Source organism: Myotis myotis, unplaced genomic scaffold (genome assembly GCF_014108235.1).
Source record: "Myotis myotis isolate mMyoMyo1 unplaced genomic scaffold, mMyoMyo1.p scaffold_m19_p_16, whole genome shotgun sequence".
NCBI classification, from domain to species: Eukaryota; Metazoa; Chordata; class Mammalia; order Chiroptera; family Vespertilionidae; genus Myotis; species Myotis myotis.
The window spans coordinates 846,774-868,122 of NW_023416320.1; the positions used below are offsets into that span (position 1 = coordinate 846,774).

The 21,349-nt window shown below is 49.3% G+C and overlaps 1 protein-coding gene across 9 annotated transcripts in view; it reads left to right on the forward strand.

Moving 5' to 3' along the window:
- The window catches only part of PTK2 (protein tyrosine kinase 2), a 113,908-nt gene that overhangs the window by 50,013 nt on the left and 42,546 nt on the right, over positions 1 to 21,349 (forward strand). For 3 of the 9 annotated variants that reach the window (XM_036337589.1, XM_036337590.1, XM_036337592.1), the window contains 11 exons: positions 587 to 617; positions 3,575 to 3,627; positions 8,089 to 8,169; positions 9,098 to 9,115; positions 12,552 to 12,608; positions 14,290 to 14,310; positions 15,355 to 15,452; positions 16,470 to 16,554; positions 17,488 to 17,588; positions 20,364 to 20,479; positions 21,202 to 21,302. In XM_036337589.1, coding sequence (XP_036193482.1) covers positions 587 to 617; positions 3,575 to 3,627; positions 8,089 to 8,169; positions 9,098 to 9,115; positions 12,552 to 12,608; positions 14,290 to 14,310; positions 15,355 to 15,452; positions 16,470 to 16,554; positions 17,488 to 17,588; positions 20,364 to 20,479; positions 21,202 to 21,302 — 762 coding nt within the window. The remainder of the gene's footprint in view (positions 1 to 586; positions 618 to 3,574; positions 3,628 to 8,088; positions 8,170 to 9,097; positions 9,116 to 12,551; positions 12,609 to 14,289; positions 14,311 to 15,354; positions 15,453 to 16,469; positions 16,555 to 17,487; positions 17,589 to 20,363; positions 20,480 to 21,201; positions 21,303 to 21,349) is intronic. The other 6 variants (XM_036337586.1, XM_036337587.1, XM_036337591.1 and 3 more) reach the window with 3 other exon arrangements.

Genomic DNA, 21,349 nt, shown 5'->3' on the forward strand with positions numbered 1-21,349 from the left:
AGAAAAGCATGAGGAGCCCTAGCTGATTTGGCTCAGTGGATAGTGCGTAGGCCTGCTGACTGAAGGGTCCCGGGTTCGATTCCGGTCAAAGGCACATGCCCAGGTTGTGGGCTTGATCCCCAGTAGCGGGGTACAGGAGGCAGCCGATGCATGATTCTCATCATTGATGCTGCTATCTCTCTCTCCCTCTCCCTTCCTCTCTGAAATCAATAAAAATGTATTAAAACCACACACGAAAAGCACAGGAACAGAGAGCCCCGGCCCAGGAGTGGAGGAACAAGCAGTGTGTGCACACGTGTAGAGACAGGAACCATTGGAGCCTTTGTTGCTGCTGATAAGCTCATTTATCAAAATGCAGACGGTCCAGCCCTTCATGGAGTCTCCACTGGACCGTCAGGCCCCTGGTCTTCGAGAGCCTCCTGGGAAGACGCCCTTCAGCGTTTTGTCGCTTTCACACTTGAACTTCCTTTAAAGGGCTGTTGCTGAGATACTGGAAGGGACTCATCCTTCTCAGCCCTGATTTCTACGGGTGATCTTCCGAAGGGAATAGAAGGAACCTCACCACTGTCTTTCCTTTTTTCCCCAGAAGGCGAACGGGCTTTGCCGTCAATACCAAAGTAAGTGCTGCTGCGTGCACGTTGTGACTCACTGGCTAGAAGCTGGAAATCACTGCTTCCTTCCCACCTGCCTGGCCAGCCAGGCCGCCACACTTCTGAATGGGGACTGGCAGGCATTCCCAGGTGGAAATCGAGCCGTTGTGATCACGTGATGTGTGTGGGTCTGATGAGAAGCTGCTTTTCTGTTCAGGAGGGAGCTCAGGAGCAGTCAGAGCGGCGAGACTGGGGCTGGGGAAACAGCTAGTCATCGCTGGCTTTCAGGAGCCTGGAGATAGGGACCATTCTGGCTCTTTCACAAGTGAGAGCATTCAAAATTATGAAGTAATTTATGTTCACTTTTTAACTTGTTTATGTCATTAATTTCATAGTCAATGTGTTGATGTATACCATTTTAAAAATTGATAGTAACGCCTAAAGAACTTACTTAATAACGTCCCTTTCTCAGCCAGTGTGCTGGGAACTGGTGACCACATGACCCCTGAGGCTGGGGTACAGGGCAGTACCAACTGCAGTTGTGCGCTGAGCCCAGGCGGGTGGGCAGAGCCCCGGGCCTGCGGAGGAGCACTCCCCTGGGACCCGGGGTGAAGGGGCTCCCAGCACCCCCTGCCCTGCCCCCCCTGTTCTCCATCCACTGCACCGCCTCCCACGGCCCCTCCCGTTTTCAGCTCTTGTTCTCTTCTGTCTGGGCTGCCCCAGGGACCTCTGTGCGAAGTCCCCAAGGCCACCCCAGGTTCATGATTCTCTGGAAAGGACTCTGCACATGGTCACCGCTGCGCAGTGTTCCAGCAAAAGGACACCAAGCCCAACCAGCATGGTGGCCCAGGGGTGACATGCAGAGGAAACCAGGACAGGCTCCCAAGAGCGCTCTCCCGGTACACTCAGCAGGACACCCCTGTTCCTCCAGCAACAAGGGAGAACATGTGAAGGGTTGTTGATCCAGGAAGCTGGTTAGAGACTCAGTGCCCATGGCCTTTATGGGCTCCGGGGCACAGACACACTCTCTGCCTGGAATGGACTAAAATTCCAGACTCCCTGGAGGAAAGCAGGACTTCAGGAGGACCTGTGTTGTTGGCGCAGTTAGGCACAGTGCTCTTACCCCCTGCCAGGGAGGGGCAGCTGGGAGCCTCCTGAGACCCAAGTCCCCCGCACCAGCCACAGGCACCTCAGAGGACAGCAGTCCAGGCCTGTGGCTTAACTTTTTTCTGCTCACCCGCTACCCACCTTTGTCCAGCTTTGCCCATTGCCCTATCCATTGTCGGCGCTCCAGCGCGGGGGCGCTTCCTCATTCAAGCCCTTGCGTGACCGTGGCTCTGAGGATAAATGCCAGCGTCCTTAGCCCGCTGGGCCCCGCGTAAGCACGCCCCTGCCAGCTCCCTGGCCTCGTGCCGCCACTCCCCACACTCTGCTCCTCAGCTGCATTGCACTTTCAGTTGCTGGAGTGCCCCCCTCTCGCTCCCGCCAGGCCTTCGCGAATGCTCTTCCTCCAGCTCCCTTGTTGCAGCCAGGCCTGCTCACCTCTCAGGTCTCACCCACCTCACTGCCTCTGGAAACCTCCCATGAGCCCGTCCGGAAACGGCCCAGTGTGCTTTCCCATAACATATCCCACTTCACCGTAGTCCTCATACTCTGCAAATCACCTGTTCGCTCGTCCACAGCCCCATGACTTCGTTGAAGGCCAGGGTCATGTTGTGTCCTAGCCCTGGGCGGTGTCTGGCACACAGTAGGCACACAGTGTGTGTGTGGGTGAATGGAGGGAGCTTCACAAACTCAATGACGTTTAATCAGTATTTATTAATGTCCCACATCAGGCCAGGAACTAACACTCAGAGTCTCTTCAGTTGTGGAGTCTGTAAGGATGACTTGAGGATGAAAACACACAGGAACATAAGTGTAGACATAAATGTGGGTGGAGCAGGTGCTGGGTTAGAAATGGTCACAGGCACTAGAAAACCTGAATAAATAAAGCAAAGGTCAAGTCTTGGAGCAGCAGCCTCCGTTGTTGCCGTTGACCAGGAAGCGTAAGAAGGTGACTTTCAACAACAGACAGGCAGACCCTGGGGAAGGGGCCCGGGCCGAGCAGCAGGGGACGGAAGAAGCAAGGCAGCCTCTGCCCACGCCTGACGCCCACGCAGGGGCTCGCAGCGGAGGCCGCTGCAGTGCAGAGGCGCGGGGCGGGGTTCGTGGGAAGACAGCTTTGCCTGGACTTTTCTTAAAGGCACCGTCTTAGAGAATTCCATAAACGGAGTTCAACTCTGTGGCTTTGTGCCGAAACCATTCATTATCCAGGTTGACAGTTTCACAGGGACTGTCCCGAGCTCCCAGAATCGATGTTATTTAAGTTCAAGTGTTTCCTAGTTGACATTCCGTATACGAGGAGAGTTTTATTCAGGACTTGCATAGCCAAAGCCTACATGTCTGGGAAAAGCTTCTTCTGAAGACTGTAGGGTTCCTTTTTTCTGTGTTTTCCGAACACTTTTAACTGAGCTATACTTTCATCTTTTAAATGGCACTAAAACCTTTGGCCAACATTTTATTTTATGGGATGAATATGTAAAACACTGATGTTGCGCCACCTCCTGGCACCAGTAGGCAGACACGCAAGCTCACCTCTTCCCGCCTGTGCGCAGCGATGTCTGCTCACTGCCTCCTGCTCGTGCCTGTGCTCTGGGCGCTGGGGCCAGTCCTGAACAGGGTTCCAGACTGTTCCAGAGAGCAAGTCCACTTCCCGGTCACAGAGCCTTCCATGTCCACCTGAAGTTCTGACCTTTAAAAAGTTAAGGCAGCTTGGGGAGGTCAGGGTTTGGGTAGTAGAATCCAATGTTTTCAAAAGCCCGTCCCCTGAAACGGGAGTCTCCATGGGAAATGGCCTGGTCCTCCTGACGGTCGCGTGTGGTTTGAAGGCGTGATGGCCGCTTGGTCCTGAGCACGGCACTCAAGCAGTCCCCTCTCCGTTGCAGGCTGGCCAACAGTGAGAAGCAGGGCGTGCGGACACATGCGGTCTCCGTGTCAGGTAAGGGGCTCGGCTGGGAACCACAGGGCCGGCTGCGCAGGCTTCGCTCCCAGCAGTGCAGTAGGAGGCGGCAGGTTCTCCTTCTGTTACGGCCGCTCCTTCGGAACAGCTCATGAGTAAGACCTGACTCCCAGCTTGGTAATTTTACCTTCGTTAAATAGGCGTGAGTGTGGCTCAGAGGTGTTTCTGTAAGTGAGATGTACTAATTCCAGATTACTCACGATTATATAGAATCCCAAGTTATTCTTCAGTTTTACTGTCATGTTAATCGTATCTACTGTGAACAGTTTTACTTTTGGAATTGCCATTATAATTTATCTTTGCAGTTCAGCAGACTCGAACAGAATATACTTTGCATATCATTGTTTCTGGAAGTTCAGAATATGTGAGACATTTTTAGATGGTTTTTGTCTTTCACAATTAACATAAAATGGTGTTTGAATATTGCTTTTTAAAAACTATAGTTAAGATAATGGTATAAGCATGATCTTAGCTGTTCGTTGGCATGATGAGTGTGGTGTACTTTCCTTGGTATGTTTTCAAAATATATGTGTCCTTTTCCTCATTGAAAATGTGAAAACAGGAATGGGGGGAAGAAGCAGCATCTTGGATGGACCTAAGTTTGCTCCCTTACAATATACATTATATATGTACACACACACACAGGTCTACACATGTGTCCGCACACACATGTAACCTATTCTTAGGTGTACGGCACGTTTCTAACGTACGTAACAGCTTCCTGAGAGCTCTGGTATCTGACAGTGTGACTTAGGAGAAGCCTGGTTCCTGTTAGTGTAATTTGCCCTGAGTTCATCTCTCCTGAAGTTTAGTCTGTGCTTTTGCCTAGTTGATGACGTGGCTTCTTTTTGTTTTCCAACATACACACATCATCACTCATTCTCTTATTGTGCACACACATCCTACAGGCCCCTCCCAGGAGTATTGTGCGGCACTGATACGCTGAGCAAAGATACCGCAGCGATGCGTTGTGTGCGAATGGTGTGTGTCGAGCACCCCCTCAGAAGTCACTGAGCACTTCCGGCCAGGGTGGAGCGGAGGGCGGTGTGCCTGAGCGGAGCTGTGCTGGTGGGCGGCGTGCCAGGCCTGCCGGCTGCGGGGTGGCCAGCAAGTTACAGATGTTTTTAAATGCATCTCTGAGCTGGGACTTAGCGGAATGCATTCAGGTAGCGGGGAAGGGGAAAGGCAGGAGCAGTCGGAGCGGAGTGAGAGTCCCTGTCTCCCGCATGATCCCTGTGAGTCGCTCTCTGTGGTTTGTTCTGGACGCTTTCGAGGAGGTTTGCGGCAAGGGCCTCGGAGGCCTCGGTGGGTCCGGCTCCTGATAGATCCCTGGTTGGGAACTAGAGCTGCCTCCTGACACTCTGGTGACGGCAAGCAGCCGCACTCACTTCATTGCAAAGGAAAGGCAACTACTGCATCCTTAGTAAGACAGCTACAGTGGTGCTCAGTGTGTGGAGAGTTTATCTTTGACGTCAGCACCAGGTTTCCCTATAAAAATGAGTAAGATCTACAAAAATGTCTCATGTGGAACAATGTGCTTCTTTGGGCACATTATTCTGGGCCTAGAGTAGGCTTTTAGCCTGATTACCAAGTGGGTTTTTAAATTTTTTTTTAATGAAACTTGTGCGTATTATAGAGCACAGGTAGAACTTAGAACCCAGAGGCCGGTGCTTGTAATAAGGGGTCTGTAAGTGTGGTCACAGCGGGAGGGGGGCTTGGATTAAAGGAAGGCTGGAAACTTTTAAAATGCAAATTTTAGAATTTGAACTCAAGGTTTCTCCCCTCTCCTCCTAGGTGTGCAGCATGTTGTGGCTGCATAGTAATTGTGGAAGTTATTAAAATCAGCCTGCATGAGTCAAGACAAAAACATATTTGATACTTTTACAAGCAAGAAACCATATGAACGTATGGCTATTGTTATGCTTTTGAGTGTTTAATTTTTTAAACTTTTTTCATGAGAAATTTTATTCTGAGAAGCAGAGAGGGTGGCATTGGTATGCCCCTCCCGGCACTCACCAGCGGATGCCGCCGCTGGTCATGCTCTTTGCGGCTTCCACCCCCACACAGGTAATTCCCGCAGCTGGTTTAAAGCACCGAAGACATATTTCATCTGTGAATATTTCTAAAACGTAAGGACTCTTTTAAAAATATTTGCTGCAAGAAAATGGACGGTAATTCCTTAACACCACCTCTCCAGTGGGCGCGCAGACCCCTCTGATCTGACCTCTGCCCGGTCACGCAGTCTGCTGGCGGGCGTCGGAGCAGCAGCACTGCCAGAACGGCTGTCTCCGGCCGGCCGCCAGTCAGGTCTCCCCGCTTTCCTTTTCTGATGGCAAGTTGTTTGCTGAGGGCATGGCGTCATGCTGTTTCCCACACTCTGGGTCTGGCTGGTCCAGCTCTGTGATGCCGTGCTGGGGGCATTGCGCTCAGGCCCCTGTATTCCTGCATTTCCTCTGAACTGGGCGTTAGGATCCAGAGAAGTTTGATCAGAGTCGGGTTCCGTGGTTTGGCTTTTTTTACAAGACTGCCTCCGGGTGATGCACATCCACCTGGCTGTCTTTCTGTGGCATTCAGAGCAACCGATAGATTTGGTACGTATGCTGCGTCCATTATAAAGCTCCTGTGAGCGTGTCCTGATGGCTCTAGCAGCCACTGACCCCCATGCCACGCCTGTATTCCACCAGGGCTGCAGAGTGAGGACATGCCGCTTCCGCCATTTCCTTGTTGGTTCCTTAGCTGGGCTGTGTCTAAAGCAGTGGTTCTCAACCTTCTGGCCCTTTACAGACAGTTCCTCATGTTGTGACCCAACCATAACATTATTTTCGTTGCTACTTCATAGCTGTAATGTTGCTACTGTTATGAATTGTCATGTAAATATCTGATATGCAGGATGGTATTAGGCGACCCCTGTGAAAGGGTCGTTCGAACGCCAAAGGGGTCGCGACCCACAGGCTGAGAACTGCTGCTCTAAAGACAGCTTTCCCCAGCAGCTGCTCAGTCACACTGAGGAACGGTTCCTACTGCTAAGACTGTCTTATTCTTTCCCTCCACCACTGGATTCTGAAAAAGTTGCCTCCCTCCCCAGGTGACGCTGTCCAGTGGGGTTCCTCTTTCCGAGCCTCCTTAGGGGTTCGTGGATTTCTAACATTGCTGAGGACAGGGCTTCCCATGACCACCCAGGCTGGATGATTTGCCAGAAGGACTGTTTTCTCAGAACTCGGGGCTGAGATCAAGTTAACGTGGTTAGCACTGAACCATCACATCAGGAAAGGAGTGGGATTGAGAGGCCTGGTCGCTTATGTGACTGAAGATCGAAGGACACACTCACCACGTGGACTGGCCTTGGCATTCCCTGATGCTGCCTTAGGTGATGCTCCACTTCCCAGTGCTCCTGGCTTGTTGATGTCCATAACTTGTGGCCATCTTGACCCTGACTTGGGCTCTCCCTGGAACAACACCTGACATCCTCATCTTTTATTTTTTTTTAATAATTCTTTATTGTTGACAGCATTACATATAGTCCCCCCTTTGCCCCCATTGACCCACTCCAGCCAGCCCCGCCTTCCACCTGAGGCTGTCACTGCCCCATCCCATCTTTCCTGATGGGTCCCTGTGGGTTTGCGGTTACATTTTCATGCCTCTTCTGTCACATGTCACTGCTCCATCTTAAAAGGCTGTGCTGTGTGTCCCTTGTTTGAACTCCCTGTGACGTGCCTGCTGTTGCCCTGCTCTACTCTGCTAAATGTTCCTTCTCTGTTTCTCACTGTGCCGTGAGCTCCTGGAGGCTGGGATGTGTCTTGTTGATCCAGCAGGTGCCTCCTCTAGAGATAGTTGACTTTCCAGTGAGCTGTGAGTATGTGAATGAGGGAGTGAATGCATAAATGATGCTGGTGGGTAGAGAGCTTTGCAACTTGTGTATTCAAACATCCTCATCACCAGTGTTTTTTGTTGAGGTAATTTGCATAAGTGTACACAACCGGTCTGTGAGTCTGTCTTTCCGATGATTTGGGGGAATTGCCCATAAAGCTCCTTCACAAATCAGGATCTGATAGGCTGGTTTCTGCATCTTTTTCTTCATGGTTGAATGTCAGATATTCACGAGAATCTGGAATTATGTGTTGGTCTTTACTTTTCATCCTGTTTTGTTTCAGTTTTGTTGTTTGTAAAGGTATCTGTACCTTCACTTGGCTGACTGCAGAGTCTTGCGATTCTCCTTATGTCTTGCTGGAAGTTTCTGTACCTAGTGCTAATCTTTGCTAAAATAGGAAAGTGCATGTTAAAGTAGTAATTCTTTTCCAAACCCAAGTTAATCGTAGTAAGAAATGATGTGTCAATAGTCAAAGTAATGCAATTTTGTGTTTATTTTACAGCTATGTCTTAAAAATGTTTCTTTTGTATTGAAATAATGTTTCTGTTTCTCTCTTTCTCTGCCTCTATAAGGAGTGAGTCCCTGCCAGCATCAGGCTAAGAAATCTAGGCGCTTTCTCCCTTTGCTCTTCTGTTCCCACGAGCCTCGTACGGGTACTGCTCTCCTATTTGCACAGGCCGTTGTTAGCTCCGCACCCAGGCCGGCATCTGCCCAGATGCTGTAGATGGCCGAGCAGAGCGCCTCGTCCAGGGTGTCTGCGTATGTGCTGCCCGGCCCAGCAGCGACATGGGGCGCGTGTTTGCGGGAAGGTCTTCGGGCTGCTCTGTTGATAGAAGACTCTGTTTGCCTGCTGGCTGATGTGTACATGCATGGCAGGGCGAGAGGAGCTTCCGGCTCCACGTGTGGGTGTGGGTGTTGGAGCACAGGCCCGCGGCTGCTGTGTTTGCACCGGCGTTTCCTGACGGGGCATGCGGCTGATGCAGGGAGTGGCCATGCGTCGAGATGCTGTCCGGGCTTTAGGCAGCTGTGGGGGGATGCTGTGGAGCAGAGGCTGCCAGGCCACGTGGAAAGGGTCTCGGAGAGCAGACTTGTAGGGAGGGAGCAGGAGATCCTCCAAGCACCGGGCAGATCCAGATGGAAACTGGCCCTGTGAGCCGGCCCCTCGCGGCCTTGCGCTGGGCTCACCGGAAGAGCCGCCAGGGCTGCCCCAGCTTACCCTTGAGCACACACACCAATGACACTTGCTTCCATCTTTACCTGAGAGGGTCCAGATTTCCTTTGGGGGGCGGGGGTGTTTGAAGCCATTTTAACACTTAATTGTGAGAGGCAATCCAATTAATTTTGTTCAGTGTGGTAGAGACCACCTTGAACTCTACCGCACCGCAGTGTAACTGTAATGTGTTGACCGCAATGTCTTAAGTAAACACGCTGCCACCGTCTTTCGAAGTAGACCTTGGGGGGTAGTTTTTTTGTTTTCCTTACACTTTGATTTACTTGTCATTTTAATAGTGTTTTCCCTCTCTCCCCTCTCCTCCCTTCCCTCTCCCTCCCCCTTTCTTTGCATGCCACCTGGATCTGCAGATGAAGTTAGTGGGGACGGTAATGTTTATTTTACATTCATGTTACTAATGTGAGATGGCTGTTTGCTGATGTCATGTAGCTCAGAACTGAGTGAAAGGCAGGCGGTGGTCTGTGTGACGACACGTGTGCGGAATGCTGGTGTGAGCACATGTCTCGTGGGAATTGCTTAGGGCTTCGACAGGAACAATAATGCCATTTCTTCACGACGTCTCCCTGGTACATTTGACTTGTATATATTCATGGTGAATTTTCCAGGTTTTTTTAATTCAAATCAAAGTTGTAGAAAAGTGGTCCAGACATATCATTCAACAAGACGCGTCCCCCTCGAGAGCACACCGCCTCCTAAGTGCAGGATCTGAGCTGTGCTCTGCGCTGTGTGGGGAGAGGGAGCCGAGAGGAAGGGGGAGCGATTATTCAGAGTCACACCCACTGAAATCATGGGGGAGGTGTCAGCTGTGGTGGTGACCGCTGTTTCCCAAGCAGCTGAGGAGAGCACCCAGGCAACTGAAGGCTCCCTGCCCGCAGGGTCTGCTTTGTCTACCTGTGCCCGCCACTCGGAGAGGGAGCATTCACCCACGGACACTGAGCGAGGGTGCACTTCTCCTCGCGGGGAGACGCATGGCTGCTGTCCCGCCTATCTCACCTCGTCTGTGGGGGATGGGACTGATCACTGTGCCTGACAGCAGAGTGCTTGAGGGGAAGATCTCAAGTCAGCGGGGCTGGAACAGTGTGTCCTGGGGCCCTGCAGCCGGGGAGCCAAGCGCACTTCTAGACACTCCTGGGAGTGGCAGGTTAGCGGCTTCCACTCAGGGATAGTTTCTGTGTGTGGCGATTCTCTGTTGTGCAGGTGTGGCCACTGATGACCCAAGGCCACCAGGAATCGAGTGGCCAGGTCTCAGGCTGCAGCCTCCGGTGCGCCCTCTGCCCATGCTGTCCTCAGCTGCCGTGGCGATCCTGAGCAGAGGCTGGCCTGTGCCCCCCCTCGGAGACGTCTCCCCGCGGCTGTGCGATCGCGGAAGCACCAGTTAGGTCGTGACCGTCCTCGCACTCCCGCATTTGAATTTCTGATGCTGTGAACTGTACAGGGCAAGTGCTGTTACCCCCATTTTACAGATGGACAAACTGGGCCTGTGCCTTAATCACTTGGTCCAGGTCAGGGGTCCACAAACCAAGGTCCATGGGCCCAACACGGCCGCCTGCTGTTGTTATATTGCCCCTGGAGCTAAGAGTGATCATTACGTGTTCTAATGGGTGGAGGGGAAACCAAAGTATTTGTCGCATTGAAACTATATGAACTTCAACTGCCAGTGTCCACGAGTCGGTTTTATTGGCACACAGTCATGGGGCTCATTCACATAGTGGCTGTGGCTCTACCCCTGGAGTGCGAGCCACATAGATGAGCGTGATCAGCAGAGGCGGTGTGAGCAGCGTGTGGGCCTCTTACAGGAAGTTCCCGACCCTGGCTGGGTCACGTGGCTAGTGGACAGGAAAGAGCAGGGCGTGTCAGAGCAGGTGGGTGGAAGCTGTGAAATCGGCCAGTCCCCCTGAGTGGCCGAGTAACCTAGTCACTGAACAGATGTTACCCTGTGGGACAGATGACTCATTCACTCCCTGTGAGGGCCGAGGGAGGGGTGTTGGGAGCAGGTTGTTAGAATTGCAGCTGTTCAAGCCAGCATGAGGGGAAAGGGCCACCGTTTCCTGCCAGCGAGCAGAGGGGGCCTGGTGACAGGCCCACCTTGTCTGCAGCCTCTCAGCACTGGGAAGTTGGGAGCCTGAGGCTGCCTGCAGCCCCCACTGACAACTGTGAGGGTATCATGGCCACTGCCGTCCCTCCCAGACGCCAGGGCCTCGGGCTCTTCCGTGCGTGTCCATATGGTCAGGAGTGCCTCCCTGTCTCCCCTCTGCTTCAGAGGGAGCACTTGGTACTTTCTCTGCAGGTCTCTGAGCTGTTGGTTTCTGTACTGCTCTATGTCTTCGTATCACTTTTATTTTATCACATACTGTGATACCAAGCCTTTCAAATTATAATGTTGTCTGAGGTTTTAGAAGTCTCCATTTTTAAAAATTGTTTATTTCAAAATGGTTAACTCCTGTTTCTTACAAGAGCCCGAGTGGCTCCCTTCTGTCCCCACATTTCATTTCAGAGTGTCTTTTGTTAAGCTATCTCACACAAAAAAAGCAAAGCCATTGGCCTAAATCATGACAATTTATTGTCCTTAAGTATTCACTAAGAACAGACAAGAGGGAGGAATACAGAAATAAAAGCTTGAAAGGTTTGGGGTAGATTAATTTTTTTCTTCAATCCTGTACGTAGTATTAGGGTTAGGGGAGACATGTAAAGAATCACATATATTATCTGCCTGCATATAGAATTGATTTGATAAGTGTGTTAAAGAGAATTGGTTTATCTACTTTACATTCTGCCAGTTGACTTTTTCTTTACTTAATAACTTCTAATGATGGTTACAGGTGAAGAAATGAACTGTCCTGGGAGCTCTTAGGTTTGCTCTCCATCATTGTGTAGCGTGTGTGGGACAACTAGAACCCTGGAGTGTAAACTGCCTCCGTTTCCTTTGGTTTCTATAATTTTAACATCGGAGTGAATATGAATAGCATCAGAGCAGAAAGAGCTCCTAGTTTCTCGTTTCTCTGGGGTTTCCAGCGGCCGCCAGGTCACAGTTTCAAACTGAGCCCCAGTCAGATGATGGTCCCCAAAGGGCTGACTGCCCCTTTCCTGGCCCCGCTTCCCTCCCGTGCACGGAGTTGCTTGTCACCCAGTGCGCGGTGGCCTTCTTCAGGTGGTTCCCCCAGGACATGTGGTGGGTTAAGTTGCTGCGCCATGGAGAGGAGTGAGGGGAGCGCTGGCCCTCCTGGTCCTTATCTCAGAAAAGAACTCACTAACATGCGGTTTGACCTCATTTTATTCTCAGTGGGTCATGTGTGCTCTTCACGTGTCTGAGTGAGAAGTGACAGGAGATACATTGCTGGGCTGCCTTCGCCCTGAGCAGATGAAGGAAGTCAGCCCGTTAATCCCCGCAGGAGTCGGCTGCCATTTTTATTTCCGAAGGCGAGCACGGTGGCGCCCTCAGGAGTGCCGTGGGTGCATGTGTGCGCTCCGCTCCTTTGGAGACACGGGAGGCCGGGCGTGGCTGTACAAGAGCTGCCGGGGCTGCGGGAGCGCGGCGTCAGCGCCGATGGTGGTTGTCTCGTGTCTTCCTGTTTCCACGAGGGCGCTCTGTGTCAGCTCTGCCTGCCCTCTGAGAAGCAAGTCTGCCTTATCGCATAGTGGGCCATGATGTCACTGTCACTTCCATAAGCGACTCGTGTAGCAGTGGAGTAACTGTTTGAAGAATGTGTCCGCACAGGAGGGTCTAGGCAGGCCATTCCGCCTTCTCACGTACCACAGGCCTGAGGCCAGCTGTGTAACCTCTCACTGCCCTGTCCTTCCCCGCAGAAACTGACGACTATGCTGAGATCATAGACGAAGAGGACACCTACACCATGCCCTCAAGTAAGCGACTGGCCGCTCGGCGCACACGCACCGGTCACTGTCGGTACTGACCGTCCTTGTCCAGCTGTTTTCATGCCTCCTTGTGTGCATAGCTCTCCTCAGCCGTCAGGGTTCCACTCTGATGTGCCCGACACTCACGTGTCCGTCAGTTTAGTTACGGGCTTGTCGCCACCTTGCTCCCTGGCTCTGGGACAGCGTGATCCTCTTGAATAGAGCATTTCCTTCTCCAGTCTTATTAAAGTTAGAAAAGCTGTATTTAACTTTTAAATGTGTCCGTTCAGTGACTTGCATTTCCCCTTGGAATTGTTGTTCTTTTTCCTTTTTAAAAAAATATTTTTATTGGTTTCATCAGAGAGGATGGGAGAGGGAGAGAGAGAGAGAGACATCAGTGCTGAGAGAGAATCATTGATCAGCTGCCTCCTGCACGTCCCCTACTGGGGATCGAGCCCGCAACCAGGCATGTGCCCTTGACCGGAATTGAACCTGGAACCCTGCAGTCTGCAGGCCGACGCTCTATCCACCGAGCCAGACCAGCCAGGGCAAATTGTTGTTCTTTATTGCCCTTGGCTAACCAGCTAGAAAGCTGCTCTGATTCAGTGCTGCAGCTGAGGGGAGGGGTGGGCAGCTGACCTCCCGCAGCCTGGGAATGGCAGCATCCCGCCTCTCTGAATCTGGAAGCCCTGCGTCTACTTGGAGTTTCTAGTCCCAGATCTTGAATTGGAGATGCCCTTGAACTGTCATTCCCATTTTAAAATCATAACCCTCCCTCTTAAAGAGGCCCATTATGGTCCCACCTTACAGCCTCAAAGGCCTAGATCAGGGGTCCTCAAACTACGGCCCGCAGGCCACATGCAAATACAAATATTGTATTTGTTCCCATTTTGTTTTTTACTTCAAAATAAGATATGTGCAGTGTGCATAGGAATTTGTTCATAGTTTTTTTTTAAACTATAGCCCGGCCCTCCAACGGTCTGAGGGACAGTGAACTGGCCCCTGTTTAAGAAGTTTGAGGACCCCTGGCGTGGATAATCTGAGTTGACATCCGAGCTGTGCATATGTGTAACGGGTTTGGGTGCTTTACCCTGTTGTGTAAATATTTTAAAAGACGCTCACATTTACAGTTACTATGTACATTGAGGAGTGTTACCAAATACAGAGAAACCGCCGGCCTGCTGAGGCGTGCGAAGTCCCGGTGGGCCCTGGGCCCCTGTCAGCCCCTGTGTTACGAGAGAGATGTGGAGCAGGCAGGCGAGAGCCACACAGATTCTGTGAACGTTTTGACTTGCGGTAGCAATTTGGGAAAATGTTAATTTTTGTTTAGTCATTTTGTTATTTGCACATTCCTGCAGAAAATCCAAATTTTTATTTGTATATTTCTTATTCAGAGTTGAGTAGTAAATGCCCAAGTGGCTACTTTCACCCAGACCCCACAAAAATGAGTTACCATAAAGGCGTTCATGACATAGGACTTGAGAGTGTTGTTTCTACCATAGTGAGGTAACTGGACGGGGGGTGGTTTTTCCTTGTGTCTAGTCTTTTTTTTCTCATATTCGTGGTTAAAATATTTAACAAAATGAATATTATTGACATGTACTCTCCAAGTTTATTGTTGTTAACCTAATTGCTATTAGTTATTTCTAAGCAAGGTCTTCAATTTTTCTCTCTCTTAATTGCAATACAGAAAGCTATGGAATAGATGAAGGTAACAGGATCCTTTCAAATAACTGCATTTGCTTGCGATTGCAACCTATGGAATGATACGGGATGTTTCTTTTATTTTTAAGCTATTTTTCATTGATTTACTCATGCTGTTAATTCAATAGTACTACTGGCTAAAGGGATTTTAAAGAGGAAAATCACCATTTAAATTTTGGGTTGAATTTCTGCATGATTTATAACTTGATAACCCAGGAAAGTTGTGTCATTCCATGGGTGATCACACTCATGGGGTGTGTGCAGTGAGGCTGCGGGAGGGCTCTCCTGACTGGAGAAATCACAGCGCATCCGAAGTAGTGAATTGATTGGAACTGATCTCCTAGGTCCCTAGTGGGCATTTCTTCCCGTGTACCTCTAAATAATTGGTTTTGTGTAAATCAATCTAATACATTAATTTGAGGCATATGCTCTCAAAAATATAAAATACTCATAATTTATGTGATGTGTTCAACCTGATTCCAAGTCATCTAATTTTGAAATTAATTTTTAGAAGCTACCTCTTTAAACTCTTTTAGCTCCATGAATAATATTGAGTTAGGGTTATGATAAAGTGGAACACTCTTAAACTTTTAAAACATACAGTTATTCACGACACAACTTTTTTGTTGCCTCCATAACTTACAAATTTAAGTTATTTGTAAGATAATTGCTTTAAATAACTTTTTTAGCCTTCATATATTAATACCTGAACTAATAGCACTTATTAATAACATATAACTTAATATTTAGAGAAATTATTTAGAAAACTATCAAATAGATATAAACTAAATCAGACATTAAAAATGTGAAAAAAATCTACCTGTAAGAGAACTTGGTGTTTTGGTAGTTTAATCAGTGCCTGCAGTTACACGAATTCCTTTAAAAATGCTGTTTAAGAGAATTCCACTGGGTTCAAAGCATTTTCATAGAAAGATGTGCCACTGTTGACATTTTTACTCAGGGGTGTTAATGAAAGGAACTGTGTAGAGCGTCATTTCCACATTTGTTGTGTTTGTACTTGTGTTTTTCATGTGTGGATCCTGTCTTGCAGCCAGAGATTATGAGATTCAAAGAGAAAGAATAGAGCTGGGACGATGTATTGGAGAAGGCCAGTTCGGAGATGTCCACCAAGGCATTTACGTGAGCCCAGTAAGTCCCGAAGCCTGGACTCCTTTTGACTGTTTAATTTTAAATGGCCTTTTGTTTGCCTTCGTAAGCCCTGAGTTCTTCAAGGTATTTACATTTGGCTTTTTAAAATTTTATTTTAGTTTTTTGCAGTTGGCTTTTTAAAGCTCATCATGTATGTCAACTTCCTTAATATACTCAAAAATGACAAAATGGCAAAAGAGCTCCCAGAGTGCTGGCCCGTCTTTTATCCTTTATTCTTTCAGCCTCTGTCATCGGTTCTAGATTCCATAGAAGATTGTTCCATTGGCTGGAATTAACAAATAGATGACCAAAGTGAACAGCAGCTCGCCAATATTCCCACCTACCTGCATTTTCAAGAAAAGAACGTTAATTTGTTCCATATAGCCCTCCACTGAGATGTGAATTTTAAAAATTATTTAATAATAGCTTTATTGGGATATAATTCACAAACTATCACATTGACTCTTTTATATGTATAAGTCAGTGTTTTTAGCATGTTCACAGAGTTGTGCAACCATCACCACAGGACATTTTAGGATATTATTTTTATTCCCAAAAGAAACCCCTGTTAGCAGTTACTTCCTGTTGCCTCTCTCCCCAGCACTTGGCAGCCACACATCTACTTTCTCTTTCTGTAAATTGGCCTATTCTGGACATTTCATACCAGTGGAATCATATGATGTGTGGCTTTTGTGGTTGTTTGTCTCAGCACAATGGTTTCAGGGTTTGCCCATGTCGTGTCATGTAGAACTTCACTCCTTTTTATCAGCAAATAGCATGCTGTTGTGTGGATACACCACTTTTTGTTTATCTTCTCATCTGGTGGTTATTTGGGTCATTACCACTTGGGCTGTTACAAATAATTCTGCTGTGGGCATTCATGTACAGTTTCTGTGCACAGCTTTCCATTCTCCTGAATTCACATCTGGTCTGTCAGGCCCAGGGTCCACCTGAGCCTGCCCTGCTGCAGGCAGAGGACCTCACTGGCACGTGTGTGACGCTGTGATTTCCCAACAGGAGAATCCAGCTTTGGCAGTTGCAATTAAAACATGTAAAAACTGTACTTCCGACAGCGTGAGAGAGAAATTCCTTCAAGAAGCCTGTAAGTTTCTAGAAATTTCTTTGGAACTCCATTTGTCTTTATCTGTGAAATCCAGACTGTCTCTGAAGAAGAAAAATAATGTTTTGACTTTTATGAGGCAACTCCTTTTATTAATCTTGCCTTGCAAATTGATATCTGTATTTGTAGAGGCCGTATCTGCAGATTTTCCTGGGTAAGCCATGATGTTTGGGGTATGAACACAGATTGATTTACTGTCCCTTTGTGCTTCGGTACCTCGTACCATTGAAATCTTCGCCCTGGAATTGGGCGGATAGAGAAGTGGTCCCAGCCCATGTGCTGCAAGCCCTGGAGATTGGAGAGAGCCGGACAGGCAGTCCCTGGCCCCGCTGCTCTGGATCATGCTTCCCCTGACGGAGCTGCCTGGGGGTCTTCTCTGCTGGGTGCGCACAAACGGAGCCCGTCAGGCTCCCGCCCTCCTGCCCTTGAGCGGGAAACCCTTCCCTCCTCCCACATGTCCCTCTCATCCAGCCACAGGCGTGGTCTTTCCTTCCCGAGTCCTCATCGCTCAGTAGGCCTTGCTTGCAAGGTGCTGTTGTCGCTCCCACCGCTAGACTTTGAGCTCCAGGGGGACAGGGACTGTGTCTGTTTTCCTCACAGAAGGCGCGTGGCGGTCACTGGTTGTATAAATGAACCTCAGAGTTCTTCTTTCCCTGAACCCTGACCAACCGCTGCTTTCCACTCTCTATCTCTGGGACTGGTGACCACGTGACAGGCAGTAAATGAATAAATCTGGAAGCCCTACGGGACTTGGTCAGTTGCCTAAGCATAGCCTGAGCCTTGTTGTGTGTCTGACTTCAGTACATGGGCTGGTGGGGACTGCTGCCTCCGCTAGTCTGTGACTGCCCAGCCTGAGCCAGCCATCACCGCCCCACAACCTGGCGAGAAAGTAACTGTGGACACTGTTCTCCACAGTAACCATGCGCCAGTTTGACCACCCTCATATCGTGAAGCTGATTGGCGTCATCACGGAGAACCCTGTCTGGATCATCATGGAGCTGTGCACTCTCGGAGAGGTACCGTGTGCCAGACCCAGCCTGTGGGCGGGCTGCCCCGTGTGCCATGATCTGGCCTGTGTGGGCGGGCTGCCCCGTGTGCCATGATCTGGCCTGTGTGGGCGGGCTGCCCCATGTGCCATGATCTGGCCTGTATGGCGGGCTGCCCCGTGTGCCATGATCTGGCCTGTGTGGGCGGGCTGCTGGTGCAGGTCAGCTCGCCTCTGTACTCATGCAGTCCACACTGGCTGTGTGATGTCCTTTAAGAAAGGGAAGTAGATGTTGTTTCCCCTGTGGTTTTGACTCAGAGGATATAGTACAGTGTCCTCACCCTTACATTCCCCAGTCGTCCCCTAACTCAGGCCCAGCAGCGCATCTGCCCCAGCCAAAAATGTTAGGACTGGAAGCAACAGTCCTGACAAAAGTGGATCTCTTTTCCTCTCCGGTGCTGGGAGGGTGAGAGAAGCAGTCCTGGGTTTTGGTAAATCTGAAGGATTCCTTAAGCTTTTTAGAATTCACATTAGACCCACTGACATTAGTCACAGTTTTTAAATATGAGTAACAGTGTGAAGAGCTCTCCTTATTTCACTTTCTCCAGAACACGGAACTAATCGCTGTATACCATCACCTGGAAACTTGTTCCCAATGCAAATTCTTGTGCCCCACCTCAGGCCCGCTGGCTCCCACCCTTGGGGGGGGGGGGGGTAGGGGCAGGGCACAGCATCATGGGCCCTGAGCCCTGCTATCTTCTGCACACCGCTTTGGTAGCCTGGCCTGGTTGGGGATCAACACAGGTTGATTTTTCAGATGCAGTTTTCTGCTCCTGAAAGTTAATGCAACCTTCGAAAACATTGCACACATTCCTCGTTTTTTAAAAGGTCCCAAATAAGTTTTGCTTCTGATGAGTATTGGGTTACCAGCTACCAGGAATCAAAGTGCAGTTTGGTCCTTCCTCCACTTTGCAGCATCACCCCCACACCCGCCTTTGAGAGGGCCCTGCCTGAGGTCCCCATGCTCTTCTCCCCACGTAGGCTAACAAAGTTTGCTGGCTGGAGCATTTAAGGCCCTACAGTGTCTCCCCTCCTCTGCTCTACCTTTCCGTATTTCTGTGTTTTTTGTTTTGTTAAATATCTTTTTATTGATTTCAGAGAGGAAGGGAGAGAGAGACAGAGAGAGATAGAAACATCCATGATGAGAGAAATCATTGATTGGCTGCCTCATGTATGTCCCTCACTGGGGATTGAGCCCACAACTCGGGCATGTGCCCTTGACCAGAATTGAACCCAGGACCCTTCAGTCTTCAGGCCAACACTCTATCCACTGAGCCAAACTGGCTAGGGCTATTTCCATATTTTCATACAGTATTTTTCTGCTTTGCTTTTGAAGAATTTTCTAATTCTTTGGGATTAAAAAATGTTTCTCCTTTATATGTTGATTTTATAGAATTAGAGTATTCAGCTCCTCTGCCTTTCTTTGCTGTTAGCATTTAGCTGAATTAACCATGACAGTGGTAGGCACCACTGGGATAAATACCCAAAACACGACCAATTTACCTTTCTGTACCCAAAACTCCATGGGTGTGGGAAGAGGGGGGGACACTATTCCTCCCACCCTCCCTCCCTCATCACCTATCCTCAGATCTGCCCGGGATGGAGTGGTGTGAGCTGACCATGCTTGTGTATTGGATTTTTTTGAGAGGTGACTAGATCTTTCTGTTTTCTAATATTATTTAGCAACTAGTGCCCCAGTGCAAGGATTTGTACACATTGAAAGGAAATTAAAAGGTGGCTGGAGAGGCGGGACTGGGTGAGACGGGCCATACATACCCTGGAGCCAACCTCCCGCGGGCCCTCCCTGGTCAGCGGTAATGTGGCTCAAAGGGCATCTGCGGAAGGGTGTCTGCGGAGTGAGCAGGGTCCCTCCAGCAGGTGGGGTCCCTCGGCCTGGCCTGCGGGGATCAGGCTGAAACTGGCTCTCTGACATCCCCTGAAGGGTCCCGGATTTCAAGAGGGCGGTTCTCTGGTGACGCACCCCAGAATTGGGCTCCCTTCTCTCTGGTTTTGGGGTGCATCACCCAAGAACTGCCACTGCCAAGTCACCGCAACTTTGCAGCTCCTGCATTGAGTGCCCCCTGGTGGTCATTGCGAGTCATAACTACCGGTTGGATGGTCGGATGGTTGCTTAGCCTTTTATATATATACTAGAGGTCCAGTGCACTCAGGGGGTCCCTCAGCCCAGCCTGTGCCCTGTCACAGTCCGGGAGCCATTGGGGGATGTCTGACTGCCATGGAGGCGGGAGAGGCTTCAGCCACTGCCCCTGTGCTCACCAGCTGTAAGCTGGCTCAGGGCTTCTGGCTGAGCGGCGCTCCGACTGTGGGAGCTTACTGACCACCAGGGGGCAGCTCCTGCTTTGAGTATCTGCCCCCTGGTGGTCAGTGCATGTCATAGGGACCGTTCTGTCATTTGGTTGATTTGCATATTAGCCTTTTATTATATAGGATAGATATTTTGTGCTTTTATTCATTTCCTGGAAACATTTTTCTGATTTTTTTCAAAAGTTTGTCTATAGTCATGAAGATTCTAACTTGACATAGGATTTCAAATAAAGAATTATTAACCATAATTTTTGGGCTAGGATGTTTGGTTCGTCATGCTTTGCTAGTAGGGAGAATTGAAGCCATTCTCACTGAGTGCATTTAGAGATGGGCAGCGTTGTGGTTGGATGTAGCTCTTTGGCTGTGGATTTCTGTTCTCCATCACTAATCCTTCCACTTTGTCTTGGTCACTGTCCCAAAGCTGCGGTCATTTCTGCAAGTCCGGAAGTACAGTTTGGATCTGGCGTCCTTGATCCTGTACGCCTACCAGCTTAGCACAGCTCTCGCGTACCTGGAGAGCAAGAGATTTGTGCACAGGTAAGATTGGGGGAAGGAGGTGGCTTTGTGCTACTTGACCCGGTGCTGTGCTGTGTCAAGGGCAGGTGCTGTGTCTGCCCTGGCCGAGTGAGGTGTCAGTTTAGATCAGTTCAGTTTTCCTTCCACAAACACTATGGAGAGCCTGACCACGGCACTAGAGCAGCGAACACTCCGTCCTGACACACATTGGCCGGAACCTTCCAGGACACGGAGTGTCATGAGCATCCATGGTGTCCTCTGGGATTTCTGATTATAACCTGGGTCTAGTTTGAATGCAAGTGAGGGCTTGGTATTGTGTTAGTGTTTGGTGATCTGGCATTAAAGTGAGCACATCAGCAAAGACACTGACAAGTAATGCGATGACTTTTATTTCATCCTGCCTCTGAGGCCAGCAGGGTCCGACCATGGCTGTGGGTCACTGTCAGTAATGCCACTGCAAAAACGATTGTTTGAAAAGTAATGAGCGGCTTCATTATTGGAGAATGCGCTTTGTCATCATCATTCCAAATACTGATCATCATATTAATGAGTAAATATCTGCCAGAAGAAACATTTGAAATAAAATAATGAAGTGTCCTTTTTTTCAGTGTGTGGTAAATCTCCTGTTTGCATTGTATATAAGCTCTCTTTCAAAGTACCTATGTGTCTGTATATAATATAGATGACTTTGTGGTTTATTTTCCTTGTGTTAAAATTTGTTGGCCCAAATTCTTCCTTATCAGGGACATTGCTGCTCGGAATGTTCTGGTGTCCTCAAATGATTGCGTGAAATTAGGAGACTTTGGATTATCCCGATACATGGAAGACAGTACTTACTACAAAGGTAAGATGGGAGCAATAAATAAGCAATAGGTTCAGGACCTTTAATGG